The 22375-nt window shown below is 39.0% G+C and overlaps 1 protein-coding gene across 1 annotated transcript in view; it reads right to left on the bottom strand.

Moving 5' to 3' along the window:
• The window catches only part of PIK3C2G (phosphatidylinositol-4-phosphate 3-kinase catalytic subunit type 2 gamma), a gene marked incomplete at both ends in the record, with an annotated part of 285908 nt that overhangs the window by 165480 nt on the left and 98053 nt on the right, over positions 1 to 22375 (bottom strand). The window contains 2 exons of the mRNA XM_080705040.1: positions 9565 to 9659; positions 12372 to 12465. Coding sequence (XP_080561166.1) covers positions 9565 to 9659; positions 12372 to 12465 — 189 coding nt within the window. The remainder of the gene's footprint in view (positions 1 to 9564; positions 9660 to 12371; positions 12466 to 22375) is intronic.

Below are 22375 nucleotides of genomic sequence, written 5' to 3'. Positions count from 1 at the left end.
TTCCTTTCTTTCTCTTCTTTTCTTTTTGCAGTGCTGAGGATACTGGGGATAGAAATCAGGGGCATTCTACCTCTGAGCTACACCCCCAGCCCTATTTTTAAAATCTTTATATTTTCAAACAAGGTCTGAGTTGCAAAGGGCCTCCCTAAGTAGCTGAGGCTGTCTGCAAATCGCAATTCTCTTGTCTCAGCCTCCCAAATGCTGGGATTATAAGTGTGTGCCACCATCCCCAGCTCATTCTTAATATTCTAAATCAAACAGGTAATGGCTTACCCATTATCTCGGTGATGGCTTGCCATCTGACCAAGTGATTGGTTCAAGATGAAATGTGACCCCATTCAGGCAAATTACATGAGAAGCCACTGCGCTAGAGCATCTGGGAACATTTTTCTTGCTGAAGAAGGAATGCTCCCCTCTCCTCTGCTGTGTAGTGTCATATGTGGGTGAGATGCCATCTGTGGCAGTCTCCTTGCTAAGAGTGATGTGAAGTGGACCAAGGGTCCAGCTCATCAAGGATGGCACAGACAAGGGTAGAAGAAACTAGGTGACAGTGGGGTCAGTGAGCATTGGCAGAAGTGAACCCTGGACTCACTCCACCAAATAATTTCTTATTATGTAACTAATTTTTCATATCATTTCAAGCCAGTAGCATCAAGATTTTGGATTACTTGCAGCCCAAAGCATCTTAAAGTGAAGAGAAGTAAACACATGCATGGCAGTATGTTAAGAACTATATTGAAGGCATGTAGGCGGGCTGAGCCTAAGAGATAATTCTTAAGGAAGAAAAAATTTTATGATGAGTCTTAAAGGTTCTATCCAGACAGGGGAAGGCTGCATTTCAAGAAAGTGTCATCATGGCATGAGAGACTCTGAAAATTCACCTGACTACTTGAGAACAGAAAAATAACATGCATGAATGTAAAAGGGTGGGAGTAGGTAGAGATCACAAAGTTCCATAAAAAAGCCACCTTAAGGAAGGATTGGGTTTATAGTCTAATATTTGTTAGCATCAAACAAATTAGTTCCTGGTTACCCAGAAACAAGAGACCGCTTTATGTATTAGAGATCAAGCTGTATTGCCTTAGGGAGGATAATAGACTTGGGATAGGTAAGGACAGAATTGAAAGAACTTTTGCATTAGTCTAAGTAGGTGATCCTGGAGGCTGGAGCTATTGAGCTGGCTGAGAAAATAGAAAAGAAAGCATGAATTCAAGGCATATTTATGAGTAACCATAGTTAGGATTTAAGGACTGCTTGAATAAAAATGATTATAGGGTAAGAATCATGCTTCTTAGATTTTCCGTGTTGGGTATTTTATTAGTGACTATAAAGCAGGACATTGCATATCAAAAAGAAAGTTGAAAATGCTTGATGCAAGGGTTGAAAGAGTAGAGGTTAAGACCACTGAACTCAGTTTTGGATCTGTTGAGTTGAAATTTCAGCCATACACCAGAGCTACATAAACATTTTTAATAATGAACCCTCCAGAGAAAAGAGGATTATGAAAAATGAACCAATTAGTTCAATCTTTTGGAATTATTTATAGGTTTTTGGACAAAAGTCAAGGGCATTTTTATAGGATGTTTATTGAAGTAACGATCCAGTTTTTAAGTTGATGATTCTTAATTGAGTACTTACCTAGTAGTCTTTTATTTTTGTCTTTGGAGACAAACTTCCATTTTTTTTTTAAAGAAAGCTAATTAACACGTGAAAGTGAACATTGGCTTCTCTTTTGTGTCCTCTTTGTCTATATTGCTTTAGCTGTGTGGTAGGAACTGCAATGGTGTCACCACGTTGAACTTCATTTTGCTTTTTTAATACCCCTTTAAAGTAAAGTGGGACTTTATTATTGACTTTTAATCTATGAATAAAGGAAAGAGTGGTGTGTGCAATCATATGATAACTTTCATATGATGATGTAATTCTCTTTCTTTCATATAATGATGTAACTCTCTTTCTTTCTTTTTCGGGGTCCAACTTTGGAAATCTAGGTAAGAATTCCAAATCTGAGAGATACTGTTATGATTTGAATATGTCCCCTCTAAAAAAGTTATCTGTTGAAAATTTAATCCCCAGCCGGGCGTGGTGGCGCACGCTTGTAATCCCCGTGCTTGGGAGGCTGAGACAGGAGGATCGCACGGGTTCAAAGCCAGCCTCAGCTACTTAGTGAGACCCTGTTTCCAAATAGAATATAAAAAAGGTCTGGGAGTATAGCCCAGAGGTAGAAAGCCCCTGGATTCTACCCCCAGTACCACCAAAAAAAAAAAAAAAATAGACTGACTTAATTATATGAACATATTGCTAGTTACTTAAGTGCACAATGTTTGTGAGAAAACTGAGGTGGGCTTGGTTTTATGTAATATGTACCAAGAATTATAAACTATAAAAAATGAGCCCACTAAGAAAATTACTTGGTAATTGTTCTCTTATCATTCATAGTTTGACAGTAAATTAAGTGATAAAATTTGGTATTTTAACTATGAATCAAACACTACAAATCAGAGATTCTGGGAAAACCCACCGTGTACTTCAAAGTCCTTCAAGTATACATCTTTTGGAAGTAATTGTAAATACCTATCAATTAACCTCTATAATTTACAGCAATATGGGTCATACCAACAGCTAGTGGCAAAAATTTTGAGCTGTTGAATACAAAGATTTCAATTTTGAACACTGCTTTCTTCTCAGTTTTTCTTTCAAGGTTAAAAAAAAAAAACTACCTCTTTAGTACATGAATGAGCTCTAATTATTGATACAAAAAACATTTCATGAGTTGTTCGAGTTCACTTTTTTGGAAATAGATGTGGACCTGTAAAAAGGCATGAATCAAGCATGTGATGTTATAAAAATTAATCTTAAATCTTTAATCAGCTAGATGATTGTCATTTTTAAAAATCGCTTCACTTGTTGAAACCCCTTTCTGTATCCTTAGGGTCTCATTTTATTCCCCAAATCTTATAACTCTGTGAATATCTGATAGTCTACACATTTTGGAAGTAAAATTGAAAAATTATTAGAAGACAAAGATAATTTTAAACAGAATGCATTTTGGGGCCATATTTTGTTGGCTAGAGCAAAACTAGCCCGATTGGGAAACAGAGAATAATTAAGCGCTATAATGCTTTTTTTTCAAGGAGTTAACCCAAATCCCTATAATAAATTATGACACTGGAGGACATTGTCTTGGGAACACCAGATTACTATTTAAGAAAGCACTGATGTAATTTTGTGAGGATTCTATAAGAAAAATTGCTGGAGAGTAGGTTAAGAAGTTTGGTTTTCAAAGGCCAGACTGGGTCCAAGTTTCAACATTTGAGGTCAATATGTATACACAAAAATGCTAATTTTCATTACTTTTCATTTTTCAAAACAAAATAAAAGAATTTTAATGAAAAGTAATTGAAACTCGGAATACATTTAAGGTAGTCCTCTGTTTCTGGCTTTTGCATTGATTTGTTGTAGAATTTCATAAAACAAAATCATGTATATATTTAATAGCAGTGGTAAGATTTAGATGACATTATAGTTATTAAATTATATGTGTTAGACTGAAGAGGTAAAAAAGGTGAATTATCAATATCATGATTCTTGAAAGCAAAGGACTGAGGCTGTAAAGCCTCCCATTGATTCTGTATTGCGTGTGCCCTACTGCACTGCGATGGTTCCCTTGGGTACCACTCTCCACTCTTCACAGAGTATTGCAGACATCAAAGAAGAGAGCACATCTGCCCCCTCTGTGGATTCATTTGTATGCCTTTATCAGCATTTAAAGCAGACAGAACAAGAGCACAGAGTTAGTTTTCTTCATTTACTTGATGTCTGATCTTGCCTCTGTTTCTATTTGGAACAGGTCACAGGCAAAATCATGAAGAATTTGTCATGATTTCCCTTCTTGCACTCAGTCCCTGCCCCCCAGCCAGGGCGCCTCTGTCCCAGTGCCTGGATGCTAAGATGTCAGCCTGAGCTTCTTTAAGGCCTAGGCCATTCTTATTAGGACCGTAATAGTTCAGCAGTACCTTGCATCTTAACGTCTGTCACATAAACAAAACAATGACAACTTGATCATAAACATTACGTTCTCAATATATCAACTTCCATATTGGAAGAGAACTGCTTGCAGGGATCAGGTGTTGACCTCAAGGAGTGACTCAGAGATCAGAGAATTGGCGGCATCCTGGGGGAGGGGCGAGAGAGCTGTGTGTCTTCAAATCACAGGATGGGAAATTTCCATATTATTTGTTTCAGGTAAAGTAGTCCCTGGTTTGGGACATTGTCCAAAATTCTAGATAAGAAAACATCTAGGGCAGATTGTTTAGAAAACTAACCGAGGAGATTTTGTATCCCTCTCTGGGTACTGAGTTGCCTTCAAAGCGCACTGCAAATTTAATGCCACGTGCACGTCCAGAAAGCCCGGTGGTGCTAGAGACACCATGGGTTAATTCACTCTGTTTCTCCTACCTGGTCCAGCAGACGCTGCTGCGTCAGCTTGTGCTAGGGTTCCAGATCTTAACCTGGGTCAGTCTCTAACCCCTGCTCACATTTCCCCTCTTCCCGTTCCCTTGCCCTGGGCTACCACCATGGCCTGCTTCCTGACCCTCCAGTCATCCTGGAATCACCTTGGCCGGCCAGCTCGTTTGCTCAAGCAACCCTCTTCCGCCCCCTTCCGTCATGAGCCTGTGTGTGCACAGCTGTGCCGACGCAAGCAAAGCCTGTGCTTTCATTCATCAGCAATTTATGGAATGCCTATAAAATGCCAGGTGCCATCCTAGGTACTTGTGGCATAGCAGAAAATCAAACAGAAGAAAAATCCCGCACTGATACGGCTCCAGTTGAGAGCGTTGTCTCGGGCAGTTCCCACACCTTGAAGGAACTTTCAGGTGTTTTCATCGTGTGTCTTAAATAACACTTTGATAAAGGGGCTGTGTTATAAAACGACTCTCCCCGATTGATTCAAGCTGGTTCTCTCTTGGAGCTCATTCTATCAGATACAGGTAGGAGGACTGCGAAAAACTGCAACATTGGTATTCCATCCGTGATGTGTCTAATAGGATGCTTCGATTTTTAAGATTAAGATCTTGCCACTTTCACCCCTGGTCACACCGCATCCCCACACCTGACAAACTGGAGTTTGAAAATATATTTTGTCTATATTGGACATGCACCGACTTTCCCCCCCCCTTATTCTTATCCCTTGAGCAATACCAGCTATTTACAGAGAATTTACATTGTATTAAATATTACAGGTCATCCAATGATGATTCCAATATGCAAGAGGATGCACATACTACGCTATTTTATATAAAGGAACTTGATATCTGCAGATCTTGTTATCTTCTGGGGGCAGGACGCCTGGAACAGATTCCCAGCAGAAACCATAGGGTGAGTGGACTTAAATTTATCTCCATTCAGAAGTGCTTATCTTAGGTCAGCTTCCCTACACCTTCTCCCTAGGAGCGCTCCTCAGGGAAAATTCAGTGAAGGAGCAAGAGAAGGGGAGAAGTTAACAAGATCAAGTTCTCAGGCTGAGTCTAGCCTAGATCCTATCCATGGGAAATCTCTGGAATGTAAACTATGCCATGGAGGGATCCGCCTCCCAGGCCAGGCAGCTCTGTAAGCAAAGATCTGTGAAGAAGGCATAAGAGTGTTAGCGGTAGGTAGAGGTGCTAGGGCTCCGAGCCGCTGCCGGGTCAAGGTGGTCAGTCTGTGGTACCATTGCTGGCTTTCACATCACCTCGAGCAATCATCCAGATGCCCTGAATGAGAATAAATGCTTGACATTAAGACACCAGTTTGGGGACGTTGGTGCTACCATGGCGAAGATGGCAAACATTAATTCTCACAGCTCTGGAGACCAGAAGTCCAAATTAGAGTGTTAGATAAGCCGTGCTCCCTCCAGGGCCTGAGGGAGCCCCTTCAGCCCTCAGTGACTCCAGATTTCCCTAGACCGGGGGTGGTATCGCTACGCTCAATTTCCCACCTTCTCAGGACATTTTCTGCTGTGTGTGTCTACTCTTCTGCCTCTCCTAGGGTCCACTCGTCATCAGATTCTGGCCCACTCTGATAATCCGGGCTGATCTCATCTCAGACTCTTCATCTTAATTCCATCTTCAAAAAACCCTTTGCCAAATAAAGTCACAATTCACAGCTTCCTGGGGCTAGAATGTGGACATCCCTGTTTTGGGATCACCACTCAACCCAGCACTTCTCTAGCACTTAAATAGTTTCCTATTCCGAATGGGAGGGTGCTGCAAGTTCAACTTCTATAAATAATCATTTTATCATAGGAGTAGAGGCTTCCTAGGCACAAGCCTAAAATGGGTACAATCCAGGAAGAAAGGCTTTTAAAATTTCCAAATCTGAGCTTCTTGTCAAATCTCTTTCTTGAAAAATAGGAGCTACCCATCCTCCATTCATTCTTTCAGTAAAAGAGCTTGCAAAAAATCCATCAGCTTCCCACGCCCAGAGATGCCAAGCAGTCAAGACGGTTCTCATCGCAGGTCTACTTATGAGTGTACAGCTAAATCCAGGGAGGAAACATCTCAGAGACCATGGCAGGCAGAAGGGTGGGATGGGGAGATTGTTTGGGATGGGCAGAGTTAGAAGGCTTGGTAAACATTTGGCCCATTGTTCCGAGGAGACCCAGGGAAGGGCAAGATATTGAGTCCTGTGTTTAATAAATATGTTGACTCTGAAGAAACAGGAACTCACCCGAGTGAAAAAAAATCTCATTAAACTGATGGCTGAGAGGTTTCTGCCTTTCTTTCTTTTTAATTACAGGGCATTGCTTTCTTTTTTTTAATAAAAGATATGAGCTTCTGCCTTTAAAGTTTTAGTTCAGATTTTGGGCACAAAACACTTCCTAAACTTTCTTCTAGGCATCAACTATTTTAACTTCATGATCTATAGATCATATTATTTCATGTATCATACATGTTTCCTGATTCTGAATTTTTGTTTGCTTTAAGGAAATATAGACTTTTGGGGGGTGAGTGCTGAGGATTAAACCCAAGGACATCCTAGCCCTTTTGAATCAACCTTCAGTCCTCCTTTTAATCTTTTATTCTGAAACAGGGTCTCCCTAATTTGCTGAGGCTGCTCTTAAACGTGTGATCCTCCTACTCAACCTTTCAAGTACTGAGACTCCATGTGTGTCTATATTTAAAAAACTACCTCCTAGTCGGGCGTGGTGGCGCACGCTTGTAATCCTCGCGCTTGGGAGGCAGAGACAGAGGGATCGCACAGGTTCAGAGCCAGCTGCACTGGCTTCAGAGATCCTGTTTCCAAATTAAAAAACAAAAAAGTATAAAAATAGGACTGGGAGTGTAACCCAGAGGTAGAAGGGTTTCCAGGAACCCCAGTACCACCAAAATAAATAAATAAGTAAATAAGTAAATAAATAAATAAATACCTCTTGGTATTTATTTTATTATTTCTTTGTTCCCACTTAGCCCTTGAAAATAGGAAGTTCACTGGTAATTTACATTGTTTTCTGTTGCTTCTGTCTTAATTCTTGAATCAGTGAGAAGAGAAATGGGATTTTTATTGGTCTTTTTCATAAAGATGAGAAAGGCTGGCCTTCCAACCCTTTTGGAAACAGTGACACAATTGTATTCATGCAAACTTACAAGTCCAACTCTGATTTACAACTCTGCAATCAGCGTTGATTTTCTAATGATTCTACTTCCATAGCACTTTAGCAGATGGAGAGCTTACTAAGGTGTTACAAGTATCCTAAGAAGCACTAATCAACGGTGCTAAGTCTTGCATGTATTCTAATTTTTAATATGTCTTTTTAAAGAAATTATCTTTCATGGCTTGCATACTTTATATACTTTTATATTGTATTTTGGCTTCAGTATTACACTTGAGATCATTGTTGCCCCTGTTATTTTTTTAATACACTTTCCTTCTAATAATACATGTAAAAAAAAGTGAAGTTTCAAGGGAAATAAACACTGAATTTAATGGAGCCATTGTTTGAATGTGCTGGAGCACCAAGTGTCTCGATGTAACTTTCTTGAGCACTACAGAGCGGCTGATTGAGGAACTGAAGGGAATTCAACTTCACTGAGAGCGTCACTGAGATTCTGTTCAGTGAAGGGCTCTACTAGTCAATGTACCTGATGCTCCATTATAGTTCCACCCTAGAGAAAATGCTCTGTTCTTAAACTAGTCATTTAAAGTGAAAATGAGCAGCAAATCCAAGGCAGACCCAAAAGAGTTCCTGTGTCTCCTCTCTGCTGTGAGGTGCCTCAGTCATTTTTGTAGGAAAAATGATAGCAGTATGAATAGTATTTCTTGAAGCCGGAAAGCATGATATTCCAAAACGGTGTGGACTTTGTTGCTTTCCTACTGATTAAGATTCTTAAGTATCAACTGAAACAAATAAATGATGGCTGTCACGTCTTCATGAAAACCAAAGGAAGAGTCACTTTTATCCCTAGGTCACCGACACTCGTAAATGTTACAATCATGTGCTATGAAATAGAAGCTATCAGGTAGGTAGTAACAAGGGAAGTAAAGAGATGGCGTGCAAATAATGTCAGGCTCCATAGATTCAAGGGTATGTGACAACGGGAAGAATTCTCTCTCTTAAGTAATTCTTATTTCTTCAATGATAATATATAGTAAATTTATGCTTGGGAAAAATTTAGTGCTTCTAAAGTTGTCAACAGAAAAGTAGATATTGGCCATTAGATTTCATTGTTTATGTCAATATTGCACAGAAAGTACTTTTTTTGTTTGCAGTACAAGGGAATTCTACTTCTGAACTACATCCCTAACCCAATTTTTTAAATTCTTTATTTTAAAACATGGTCTCACTAAGTTGCAGAGGGCTGCACTAAGTACCTGAGGCTGGCCACGAACCTGCAATCCTCCTGTCTCAGACTTGGTCCCAAGTACTGGGATTACAAATGTGAGCCATCATGTCCGGCTCAGAAAGTACTTTTAAAACACACATTTCTCCAAAACATTCACAGACCTACAACTAGATTTTAAAGTGATATCCTCAATAAATATATATAACCACAAACACTTGGGATTTAAAGCCACAAGAAAGTTACCATTCTGAAAAAGTTCTAATTTGATTTAACTTGCGATTAAACGATAGCAATTGTTCAAAAGGAACATTTTGGAAATGATAACAGTTCAATTATACTCATAAATAGAACAACATTTAATAGGGTTTGGTGATGCAGGCTTGAAATCTTAGTACTTGGGAGGCTGAGAGAGGAAGGATCACAGGTTTATGCCCAGCCTTAGCTACTTAATGAGGCCTTGCACAACTTAGGAGGCACTGTTTAAAAATAAAGAATGAAAAATAGGGCTGGGGGTGTAGCTCAGAGGTAGAATGCCCCTGGGTTCAATCCCCAGTACTACCAAAAATCAATCAATCAATCAATCAATCAATCAATCAATCAAAACAACTTTGACAAAGGCTTAAAGTTGTCTAAATTTTAAGTTGAGGCATGTATCATTTACAAAGTAAAAGAATCTTTTACTTCTCCTACGCAGGCTCCATAGAGAAGTTGGCAATTTAAAAGCCATGGTAATTAATCTTACCAGTAAAGACGATGGGCCACCTGGACGCTTTGCAAGGAGCGGTGTAGGAGGAGTTCCACCAGTGGACTTTCAAGGTTCCATTCAAACTTGACAGCCTGCAGGAAGAGGTATAATTATTCCTTTTTTCTCAGCAAAGAAAGTTACCGCAGACTGCAGAGGGACTAGAGCAGCTAGACCAGACCAAAGAAAACAGAACGCACATTTCAGTGGAATGTTGGTACTCTACTTGACAGTCTACTAGTTGGTGCATACCGCACACACACATTATGCCATTGGGTTTACACGGTCTTAGTTCTATTTGTGCTTTAGGGACACAGGATAATAAAGAATAAGTGGTTGGCAGAAACCAACTATGCCCTGGAGGAGAATCCAGGCACAAATGAATATGAGGAACAATGTTTCTGGAACATAAAAATGGTATGATTGAGCAATGGATATTTCTACCCATTTGGAGATGAAATTAAGGCACACAAAGCCCTGGCAGAAGTCAGTGGCTGGTGTGTCAGTATTAACCTATAGACTTCAAAGCTGTGATTGAAGCTTCAGAGTTGATTATAACCCCACAACCTGTTCCCAAATCCTTCTACTGTGAGCTACTCTTTAAAGATGATATTCAACCTTGTAAAAGACACAGAGAGCAAAGCCCCAGATGTCCTCGGGACCTAAGCCAGACCTCCACCTGTCCTCTGCAGAGGCTTAAGTATATCTAGTGAGGATCATCAGTCCAGGAATCTGAACCTATGAAGATGAGAACCAAGTTCTCTTCATAAAAATTCTTCTACCTTTAGTTGTCTAATAAGCCTTTCAAGTGTCTCTGTCTCTGTTCTCTCTCTCTCTCTCTCTCTCTCTCTCTCTCTCTCTCTCTCTCTCTCTCTCCTTCCCTTCCTTCCTCCCACTTACACACACGCACCTAAAAAAAAAAAACACCTCAATATGCTAAACACCTTCAAGGATGAGGAAGCTATAAATTCTTGCGGTGTGAGAGTGCTGAAGATAATTTCAGCAAATTTACATAACTTCCTGATGCTGAGTGAAGAAAGACCATGATGTGCATCGTGCGCAGCTGCGGCCAGGGCCTGTCTCATTTCCTTGCTAATGCTGGTCTGATCAAGTCATGGGTCGTGTTTATCCCCTGATCGTGAGCATACAATATGGGCATATGAGCAGGAGACATGTCTCAGGATTACTCCTCTGCTTTCTTTTTGATTTCTTCCCGTCATTTCTTTTTGAGTCCCATAATTATTACTCTCAAATCATTTCCCTTCTTACCAGACACTTGCTGTCTTGTATCTGCTGATATGAGTCCCCCTACATCCTGCATCATTATTGAAGACATGGGCAATTTTGGGGGTGCACATCACATGTTCGTGAACTCTGGTTTTGTAACCCATCTGCATAGCCACAACCTGTGGTTGACAGTGACCTCTGGGTCTTCATCTTATTTGACTCCTAACTATGAACAATATATACTGTTTTTATTATAGGCCTAGAGTCCTTTCTAGATGCTTTAATACATGCCACATCATTCTGACCCACTGTCCATAGAACAATAATATGATTCCAGAAAATAATCAACAGGATAGGTCTTTTATGTGTTGGGATGTGTTAAGGTCAGAATGAGTATGAAAGTCTTAAGAAAAACTTTTATGATAAATGTAATAAGTGTGAAAATTTCCCCAGGTTTTAGTTATCTTCTAGTCTCATTTACACTTCTTCCCATAATGAACATGTGGCAATCTTTACTCTTAAAGAAAGGATAGTTGTGGTTTTATTTAATTGAAGCAGTATATTTGCTGTGTTGGATTCTGTGTGCACGTTTTCTTATGAATTTGGGTTTGCAAGAAAATGTCTCTCAAGAGATATTGCTGGTGCCAAGTGTACTGACGGACTGGAGGTTTCAAAAGACCTTATAGGTAATTTTGTAAGACTTACTCTTTTTAATTGGGTTAGAAATAACATGTTGCCCATACCCATGAGCCACTGGGTGAGTGGTTATCGTACAATTTGAATCAGTCTTTTTCTTTTACACTCTAGTATCTTGGCCACTACTGTAAAGATTGGTAGAAGTGGCTATATAGTATAGCTATCTATTTCTTTTTTGTGTGTGGTTCTGGGGATTGAACCCAGAGGTATTCTATCTCCAAGCTATATCCCCAGCCCTATTTTATTCTGACTTTGAAACAGATTCTCACTAGGTTGATAGTCTCACTCCTTGCTGGGGCCATCCTTGAACCTGTGATCCTCCTGTCTCAGCCTCCCAAATATTGAGATTACAGGCATGAGCTACCACACCTGGCTGAACAGTTATTTCTAAACCAAATTTCACCATTTAGAAAGACTTCAGAAAAGTTCATTTCTGTTTTTCTCTGTTCTAATTAATAATAAAACTATAGCCAGGTACAATGGTAGATGCCTATAATTCTAGTACTTAGGAGGCTGAGACAAAAGGATGGCCAGTTCAAAACCAGCCTCAGCAATATAGCGATCCCCTTAGCAATCTAGCAAGACCCTCTATCAAAATAAAAAATAAAAAGGACTGAGGATATAGCTTGGAGATAGAATGGCCTTATGTTTAATCCCCATAACCATAAATAAACTGTTCCTTTGGGCTTCTATATACCTTTGTGTTACTGTACCAACTTTGGCTAGAAAATGTTTACAATTACTTATATAAGAATATGAACTTTAATTTAGTACTTTGGCTGACCAAATGCAACGTCACCTTTAAGAAGTGTACTATTGATCCCCAGGGATCTTAGAGAGGATCACTAGTTAAGATCTTGGAATCTTTTGGCAACATTTCTTACCTGAACGAGCTGTGGGAGATATTCCAATATTTCATCATTCGTAAGGTTGTCTAGTTGTTGAACTGCCACTTGACGAATTTCTTGATCTGGAAAACTAACATACAGCAATTATGTCTGTAAAGTTGGTAACAGCAAGGGCGAATGGGGGATTCGCATAAGCAATCAGAATGACTGGAAATGAATTCCAACCCATGCAAAAGGTAAGACAATGATCCCATAATCAAGTAAGATAACCATTAGCACTGGATGTTATCTTCTCACATGGATTGTAGTAGAAAGTCCTTTGACTAACATTTAGAAGGTAGGCTTAAGTCAGATCCCTACTAGCTCTCTTACCTATAAAATGTGGACTATAGGATATCTAAAGTCTCCTCTAAAATAGTATGACAATATCTGCTTCTTATTTAGCCATGCAATCATTAAATAAATAATTACCAACTGCAGATATGAGCACTCATATGATTCATAATGTCACCTAGTTTTTTTAAACTGGCTAAAGCAAGATCACAATGAAAACCAAACATCCAATGTACATTACAATAATTGTCATTTAACAAGGATGAAGCTTATTAGACTGTGAAGCTCTTAAAGTTAACTCTGCCTTATTCCTTATTGGACTGCATAGACCTGTTGTAAAATTCAGCATCCATTCGGCAATTGATAATGTTTGTTAATTAACTAAACTTGTCAAAGGTACTTAGCATTTGAAATCATAATCCAAAGGCAATTTTATTCTGAAGAGGACTCCTAAAATCACCACTGTTGTGCTCCCTCAGAAGATGAGATTGAATCATCACACGACTCCTGGAAGAGAGATGCCTGGAGGTAACTTTGGCACTACACTACTTGGAAATGATTTTGACCAACTGCCTTGACAGGTCTAGACATTACTAGGACTTTGGGGAGAACGATAAATTGCTATAATACTAGATGTCAACCACTAAGCCAAGCATGGGAAGGAGGGATGGGGAGGGAACGGGGTGGGATCGGGTAGGGGATAACTGGGCGATGTGTGCATGTATGTCTACAAAAGTATTTTTTATTCCATTATGATGTATGAATACAGTGCACTAATAAAAAATTATTTTAAAAAATAACAATAAATTTTTAAATTAAAATGTTTTCAGAAAAAATTAATAGGCATAATTTAAAACTTGGCACTGCTTTTAGTAACTCATATAAAAACAAATAAACAAGAGTCCAATTACTTCTGTAGGGAAAAGCAAAAGGAATTTTTTAGCTAGTCAGGTGAGGCTGCTAAAGACTGGCTCCCAGTAGCACTGGAGTCAGAAACTTACAGCCTTTAACGTACAGTCTTCATTTAGGATATTAGGTTAGTGAAGTATGAAATGAATACTCTGCAGCTACAGAGTCAAGTTAAAAAAAAAAAGACAAAAATGGTATTGCTCAGTACCCTCAACTGTCCTTGACAGCAGTGTGAAATGCAGTTCTAAACGGGCTGTGCATTTTTAATTCATTTAAACTGAGCATTTTTAATTGCAACAAGATTTTCACTTCTAAGGTTAGTCACTCAAAACTCTTCTTTCTGACCTGAAAATATTTCTCCAATACTAATGTCTTCTCTGGGAACATCCTAGCAGTGAGCTCTAGTGAGATGCTTGGTCTAGACACATTGCATGAAGTCTTGCTAAGGTCAGGCACTCTCAGCATAACCTCCTGTGTAGGCAGAGAGCAGAAGGGTGCAATCGAGACGCAAAGCGTGGAAGAAGGTCAGCTTATTTTAGCATATTAAGACTTTAGAATCTCCTAACTAAATAAAATTGACTCTAATTTACTGCTCCCAATTACTAAGCCATTTGTCTGGAGCTTGGAGACATCAAGGTCAGCTTGAGGACAGTTGGAGACTCGGAGGGAATAAGTTACTGGGTGTGTTTTGGAGCCCAAGTGAAGACATGTCACATTCTAGTTCCTCCTACTTTCTTGTGTGCCTACTTTATTTCACTGATATGGGTGATAGAAAAAAAAAGAAAGAAAGAAAAAAAGAAAGAAAGGATCTCAATCTCTCTCTCTCTCTCTCTCTCTCTCTCTCTCTCTCTCTCTCACACACACACACACACACACACACACACACACATATACACACACACCTCAAAATCCTTGATGAACACCAAGCTTTCAATTGTGTTATTTATTTCCATATATTAGAATGTAAACTCCATAAAAGCAGAAAGTTTCTTTGTGTTTTGTTCATGGGTGCATTTTGAACTCACTATCTATCTACCTAAGACATCTCTACTCCCTGAATTTCCTCTTGTCTGAATCATCTAGCCTTAAATTTTAAAAGGTGATATTTGCTTCTCTTTATTTCCTCTTTATTGCGTTTTTCAACCTTGACTACCTAGTGAAATTCTTTTTATCCTTAAAGTCCAAGGTCAAGCATCAGTGTATCTGTTGGGCTGTTCCAGCCACTTCTTCGCCCCCTGTAGAGCTCACCGCCCCATTCCCTATGGTATTCCATATGATGTAGGTGGTTGACAGCAGCCTCCTTTATTTAGGAATCCACAGTACAAGCACAGTTGAATAAAAATGGAATCCCAGTAGTCTTTATTTTTACATTTAATCGGTTGCTATGTTCAGATATCTTTTCTATCCTAATAGCTCTTGTTTCTCTGTTTGCTTTTAATTTTTCTCTGTGTATCTGGACTAGGCCATAATTAATTCATGTAGATCATTATGTTTTTCAAAGCAATATCATATAAAAATTTCCAAATCATTTGTAAATTCATTTCTCATCCAACATAAAACAATTTTCTAATAAAACTCTCTTCTCCCCCAAGTGCTAATGCAGATACTACAGTCTGCCTAAACAAATATTTCAGATTTTTCTCCCACCATAGTGTCAAATGCTCCAACCTCACCCACTGACTGATGTCTCATTTCTACTCTGAAAATACCAGGTGCTTTCTCACCTTTGTGAGAAACGTAGCCTCTGCTTTGAACACTCTCCCTCCTCTTAAAATTCAGGTCTATTCCTCCTCCAAAATGCAGTCAAATTCCCATGTAGAAAGTACCCTTAGTAATCACTTTTGTAATCTAGGGAGGATAATGACTAGTTGAATTTTACTGGGCACTTAGAATGAGTATGTAGTAGGGGTGTGTGTGTGTGTGTGTGTGTGTGTGTGTGTGTGTTCCTCCTTCCTCGACTGGTATATAAGTCAACTGATGATAAGTTTTGTTGTATCTTCTTTTCTTATTCCCAGGATTTAGCACTTAATACCATGTATCATGGGTGACTGATAAAAGTGCATTGATTATGATAATAAAAATAGTGGAAATTATACTATGGAGTCAGTTTTACTTCTTGTTGTGCTCTGGGATGAATTGCATTGGTCGTCATGGGTTTACAGCCACCAAGACCATTTGTGCACATTCCAGAATTATTTTTCTCAGACAAAGGGTAAGAGAAAAAATCTGAATAGAATAGGAAAGAAGGGCGGATCCGTATCCTCTGGGAAAAGGAGAACAGAACACTGTATAGTATCATCTAAAAGGAAAACGATATGTTTACATTTAAGATGCAGATACTGGGAAGGATTTTTCTGCACTTTAATGGAAAGTGATGTCTTGTTGATGCATCACTGTTGATTGAAGTTCAGAAATAAATTGGAAGAGAAATTGAAACTAACCACAAGGCACCCTGAGCTAAGACATTCAGTTCTAAGGTAGCATCAGAGCATGTCCAAACTTAACTTGTATTTGAGTCTTCTAAGAAAAGCTGGCCACATTCAAAAGATGCTTGCAGTGCTGGGAAGGGTCCTGGTCAGGGACCTTTTATGTATTGATGGCAATAATATGGTAACACGTATTAAAACAAACAGAACCTTAAAATGTGCTTTTTGTTTGATTTAGCAGTTTAACTTAGGGGAATTTATTCTAAGGATATAATCACGTGTGTGTGTGTGTGTGTGTGTGTGTGTGTGTGTGTGTGTGTGTGCCAAATGATTAGAAATAATATAAATGCCTAAAAGTCAATAGTTCAATATGCCTTAGTCATATGGTAGATTATAGGCAGTCATTAAAGACAGTATGAGGATATTTAATGATATGAAAGTACTATGGAATATTTATATAGTATTGTACTGTTTTTGAAAGAAATAGCTGTATATTTACCCATATGCTAACCAAAAAAAAAAATGGGAGGAATCAAAATAGTGACACCAAATATATGAAAGAAACTTGCATTAATGACTTTAATTTCTTTTTTAAAAATTTCAAGTCTACTAAAATTCATATTTTCTCAAAGCGAGTTAATACGCAAGTAATTGCAGATTTATCACCAGCACTGTAGAAAAGCCCCAGTCGTATGGCCTTTTAAGAGTGGACATTGTTGTGTGAAAGAGCAAGCGCCCTACTCTTCAGCTGACTTAGAAGACTCTTATAACATGATGGGTCTCCGTAGAATGCCTGCCCATTTTCCCTTTGCAGAGCTCCTGAACTCGGGCACAGATCAATGGACAAACATGTCCCACCAAGTATGGCATTTATTCCCTGTGATGTCTGAGATTATTTAAACATCTTCTGGGGAGAAAGTTGTTGGCATTTCATGCTGAGTAGCTCATTTCTCAATGAGGTGAGGGTTACTCATATTAGCTCTGTGACTTTGGCGTGATATTTACAGACCGAAATGTCATATGTAACAGAGAACCTGCAATCTGTTAAGAATTTTCCTCAAGCCAGGTTACCATGCTTCCTGGTGATTTGATTTGCTTGAAATAGACATCGATGATTCCTGCCAACAGTAAGCCAGGAGACACTCTTTAGCAAATCTGCTAACGCTGTGACTACTAATTACTGCAGGAGGCAATATTATATACTTAGAATCTGGTGAAAAAATAAAAATACAGCTAGAAGATTCATCAGGCTAATGTCAACCAGGTATTCACTCATTTACACTCACGGGAAGCTTCTTTATCAGAAAATAGATGATTACAAATATCATAAATGGCAATCTTGAGATATGAAAAAGATGAAAAAGACCAAGGTTAGTAAAATACTACTATCGTTAGGAAGGAGATTGTATAAGGTAAAAAAAATATATTCACTTGTTATGTTTTTAAGTAGGTTTCACAAGAATCCATGCAAATCAATCATTTCTTTAAGGTCATTCATTATTTACTAAGTGTCCATCTCAGCAACTTTATGTCACCTAACTTAGTTTCCCAAGCATGTGTGAGTAGGTAAGCAAAACAAACGAAGAAACCCAGCAGTCTGGCTTACTATTTAAGATTTTGTTGTCTTTTGAATTGAACTAAACAATTGATTCTCTAATCTACTAAAGAACAAGATCTTATAGTTCGCATCGATTTAACTGCACCATAATCACAAAGCACCTAAAAACTGAACATGGTCTGTTATGTAGTGAGAACATTAAAAATCAAAGGAAAAAGATTCCTTGAGTGATAAGATCATCAAAGTTGATAGAACTGTGGCTAAAAAAACTCAAAAGATGAGAAGACTAAGAAAATAAAATCGATTTTAGTATAAACATTTTTCAAAGTAACTTCAGTCAAATATCAACATCACATCTTGCCATCAATATAAGCACAAGGTTCTGGGCAACGCAGAGTCATAGGATGGAGTGGTAGTGCTAACATGTGTGAGAAAGGTGTTTAAGGCAGCTCTGACTTAGGTGAAGGTAGTAACTGGCCAGTGGTCACTTTAACATCAGCGATTCTTCTATTTTTGATCTCAGAAAATCTTTACATTCTTAAAAATTATCAAAGTCTCTACAAAGTTTTTATTTCCATAAGGGTGGCATTCGTCAATACATATCATGATAGAAATAAAACGAGGACCTCTAAGAAATATTTATCAATTAATTTTAGACTTTAATAAATCCATTCCACATTGACACAACACTCTATTTCTGTGAAAAATAGCTACGATTTCAAAGATAAAAAATATTCAGTGAGAAGGGTGATGTTGTTTTACATTTTTGAGCATCACATCAGTGTCAGGCTTGAAAGAAGACAGCTGGATTCTTTTATCTGCTTTTGCACTGAATCTATTATAAAATTGTAACTCCTGGAGTCTCTGGAAAGCTCCAGTCCACTAAGGAGTGTGGCAAAGAAAAACGCCATCTCAGAATTATCATGGAAGTCATTTTGGCCTCGTGAGAGCCCTGTGAATGTTTTGAGGGTTTGGGGTCTCACTATGGGAACCTCTGATGTCTGACACAGTTTTGTACCTATTCTTCCTGGGGTCCTCATGGCAAGAAGGGGGTCCCCCCCACCAGCCATTACTAAGACACTTCAGCCTATTTCTTCCTCCCGAAGTGCAAACTAGCTTTACACTGAGCCACAGCCAGATTTGGAAATTATCATTCCTTCTCTCTTTCCCCACACCTTTATGAATCCTTTCGTCTTAGAGAGCTAGAAGGACATGACAGGGGATTCAGGTATCCCTCCACAGAATCCCGGAGTCCTGAAATAAAATTCCAAGAGAAACATACACTTTCCAACCTCGGCTTGACGTGTTTTTGTTGCTGTTGTTTATTCCTGTTTTTTTTTTTTTTTTTTTTTTTAGGGTTTCCTTTTCCGTTTCATTGCTTTTCTCTTTTGTTCCTCTTTCTCTAGTTTTAAAAATGATATAAGGGACAATATCTTAACCCCCCACAATGTTTGAAGTAGTGGGTTGAAAGCTAAACGTGACGTGTCAAATGTCAACCTTTAAGGAAAAAAAAGCAACCTTGAGTAAAAAGAAAAGCAAAGAAATCTGAGATCAAATTGAAGTGTAACAGAAAATGTCAGCCTTCAGAATGCACAGCAAGGATTCACGCAGAGTGCCACGAGGCTCTTCACAGTGAAAAGCCCCGGTGTCAGGTTAGAATTAACAAGCCACCGGGAGAACAGACTTTCTCCAATAGGCTTCGAGTCTGAGGCCACGCTCAGCATCCATCAGCTTAAAGGGAAATGTCAATCTGGGAATCTTTGTCGTGGTTCTAGTACTAAATATGATCAGATATGACAGAAGAATTTTTTTCTCAGCAAAGCAATGAATAAGAATTCTTTAAGATGATTGTGAACCCCTATCTGTTGAATAATTCATATTCCTTCAAGGTTTCTATGTGGTTTCAGCGATGTTAGAACCTAAGGGAAACCTGGAGACTCAGTTCAATCTTCTCCTTAGACAGAAGAATAATCTGAAACTCTGAGAGTTTAAGTGGTTTCTCCAAGCCCGTTTGTTGGCGCCACTGAAACCAGACCCTAAATATCCAGAGATCTAAGCTAGTAGGTTTTTTTTTTAATAGTACTTCTAGTAAGGCCTTTTCATTTTTTTATTTTTTATTTTTATTTTTTGGTGGTACTGGGGGTGGAACCCAGAGGCTTTCTACCTCTGGGCTATACTCCCAGACCTATTTTCTATTTTATTTGGAAACAGGGTCTCACTAAGTTGCTGAGAGCCTCACTAAGTAGCTGAGGCTGGCTTCAAACCCGTGCGATCCTCCTGCCTCAGCCTCCCAAGTGCAGGGATTACAAACCTGCGCCACCACGCCCGGCGTAGTAAGGCCTTTTTATATCCTGAGTAGATATTATCATTTACTTTACATAAAACCATAAGACTAGCTTGGGGTTATTATTTATTGACTACATCCCCAGTGCACAAAAATAGCCATATCATAGTAAGCAGTGAAATCTGTCTATACAGACAAATTTGCTCATTCATGAACCAAAAATAATAACAATGAGTCCTAGACCCCAGGTGATGCAGGAATTGTAGAGAGATGGTTCCCAATGGATAGTATATGGACTTTCACATAGAAATTGGGAGTTGACTGCGTAAGTCATAGTGTTAGGGTATGGAAATTAACTCTTATAATTAAAGAGTAGTTCTTGATTTCGTTCCTCTTATATGATTACACTTTGATTCTACATATAGATGAGCTTAAAAAGCCACTGACATATCGTAAGTGGTGGATTGAAATCATCACGTCCTTTCTGTGTTTGGATGCAGTCAACATGACTTTGAAATGGAGCATGCTGGGCTGAAAAACACATTGGGATTGGGAGTTCTAAGTATCAAGACTGCTCTTTTCCTACTTCATGTTTTCTGAGTGTATGTGTCCACAATCCTTACTTACTTCTCATCCTTCTGTGGATGGATTCCAAACCGGGGTCTCTAGCTAGGCCTTCAAATTGCTAGGTCCGTGAATTCAGCCATTCCAAGCGCTCATCAGAGCCAACATATCTCAACCTGAACTGTATGCTTCTTTCTCCTAAGCTAACTTGCCATCAGCCCATCAGGTGCTCCACCTTGGTGAATGCTTCTAATATTGCTTACTGACGTTAAACTGAAACGTGGATGTAGGCCTCGATGCCTCTCTTCCTCCCTCTCCTTCCTGTTCTCTTCTGCCAACAACAATACTTCTAGGTGCTCTCTCCTTCTTCTCCTTTCACTGCAGCTCTGAGATCACTTTCCTCGGCTGACCTGCCATCCTCGGTCACCTGGGCTACCGGCATGGCTTGTCAACGGGCCTGCTCCCGTCTGCTCTCGCCTCTCTACCCACATCTGTGCCTTCCTCAGGACCCAGCATGGCGTTTACAAGATGTAAATATGTTCAAACAGTTTTCTCACTGAGAATCATTCCTGTCTTTCCATTGCCACCGTAATCAAGGGCAAGTTGCCTGTGGTCCTCCTCCGTAGAAGTCCATTCCATCCCGCCTTCCCACGTCAATTCATCTACCACCACACACTCTTCTCCTGGCTTCCAGGCATGCCAGCCCTCACCTGGTCCCGCAAGTGTGACTGCTGTCCCAGCTCCTCTTCCTGTTTCCATTCCTTTATTTCCAAAAGTTCTTATTTTATTGTTTTCCTTCTGTCCAGCCGTTTCTACCCATACTTCGAATCTGCTCTCAAGCACAACTTCCTCAGGCAGGCTTATCCCATTTGGAATGAAAGCTCGGTTTCCTCTGTTACATGTGACTTAGAACCATGAGCCACAAGGCTGTTGTTTTACACTTATAATGTGGTATACCTCCAGCATATTGCAACTCCATGAAGAAAGGCTGTTTCCTTTTGCTAAATATGCTAGCTTCAGGGTTGAATGAAGTGCCCAACATGAAGGTTACTAACACAAAGACACGTTACACAAATAAATGAACAAGGTGGGCTTCACTTTATCTATATAATGGGCAGCAGTAAAATGAGGGAGATAGCAGTTTTTAATAATACTGAAGAGGTTGTTCTGTAGATCAAATAATAATGCATATTGTAAAAGGGCATTATAAACTATGTCATTCAATTGTAAAATATTCATTGTTACAATGCAAACCCTTCTATCTTAGAAGTTTAAGCAGTCAGTAGTGGCAGCACACACTTAAAACCCCAGCATTTGGGAGACTGAGATAAGAGGATAACGGTTTGCAACAGCCTTGGCTACTTAGTGAGGCCCTTTGCGACTCAGTGAGATACTGTTTCAAAATAAAGAATACAAGTAGGTCTGGGGTGTAGCTCAGAGGTAGAATGCTCCTGGATTCTGTCTCCAGTACCACAAAAAATAAGTTTAAGCATATAAATTAATTTATTTAAGCTTAATAGAAATAAAATATTTTCCATGGGTCTGTTGTTATTTATAACTTGGGAATAAGATAATCTGAAAACTTGAAACACTCTCTACAGTATGATTATGAAGAGGAGGAGGATGATACAGATAACTGGAAACCTTCCTGAATGCTCTCATAAGGACATTATTTTATCTATTCCAGATACCCCAGAAGGCACATAATGCTATTACTCCCCGCCTTATAGAGAAAGAACCCCTCCAAAAAAGTGGTAGAGCCAGATATGTCTAATTTCAAAGCACGTATTGTCTATTAGGAAATATAGAAGGAACTCAAGAAATTCTGCCAAAGTCCACAAAGGCAATATATATATATATATATATATATATATATATATATATATATATATATATTATAATATTTGGGCCTCTGCAAGTCCACCTTTTGTCCTCAGTATCAACAGGATCAGTATCAACAGGATGG

The sequence above is a fragment of the Muscardinus avellanarius genome, assembly GCF_963383645.1.
Source record: "Muscardinus avellanarius genome assembly, chromosome: 11".
Classification (NCBI taxonomy): domain Eukaryota; kingdom Metazoa; phylum Chordata; class Mammalia; order Rodentia; family Gliridae; genus Muscardinus; species Muscardinus avellanarius.
The sequence above is the reverse complement of the archived record's forward strand: the minus strand, read 5'-3'. Positions and strand labels throughout refer to the sequence as shown.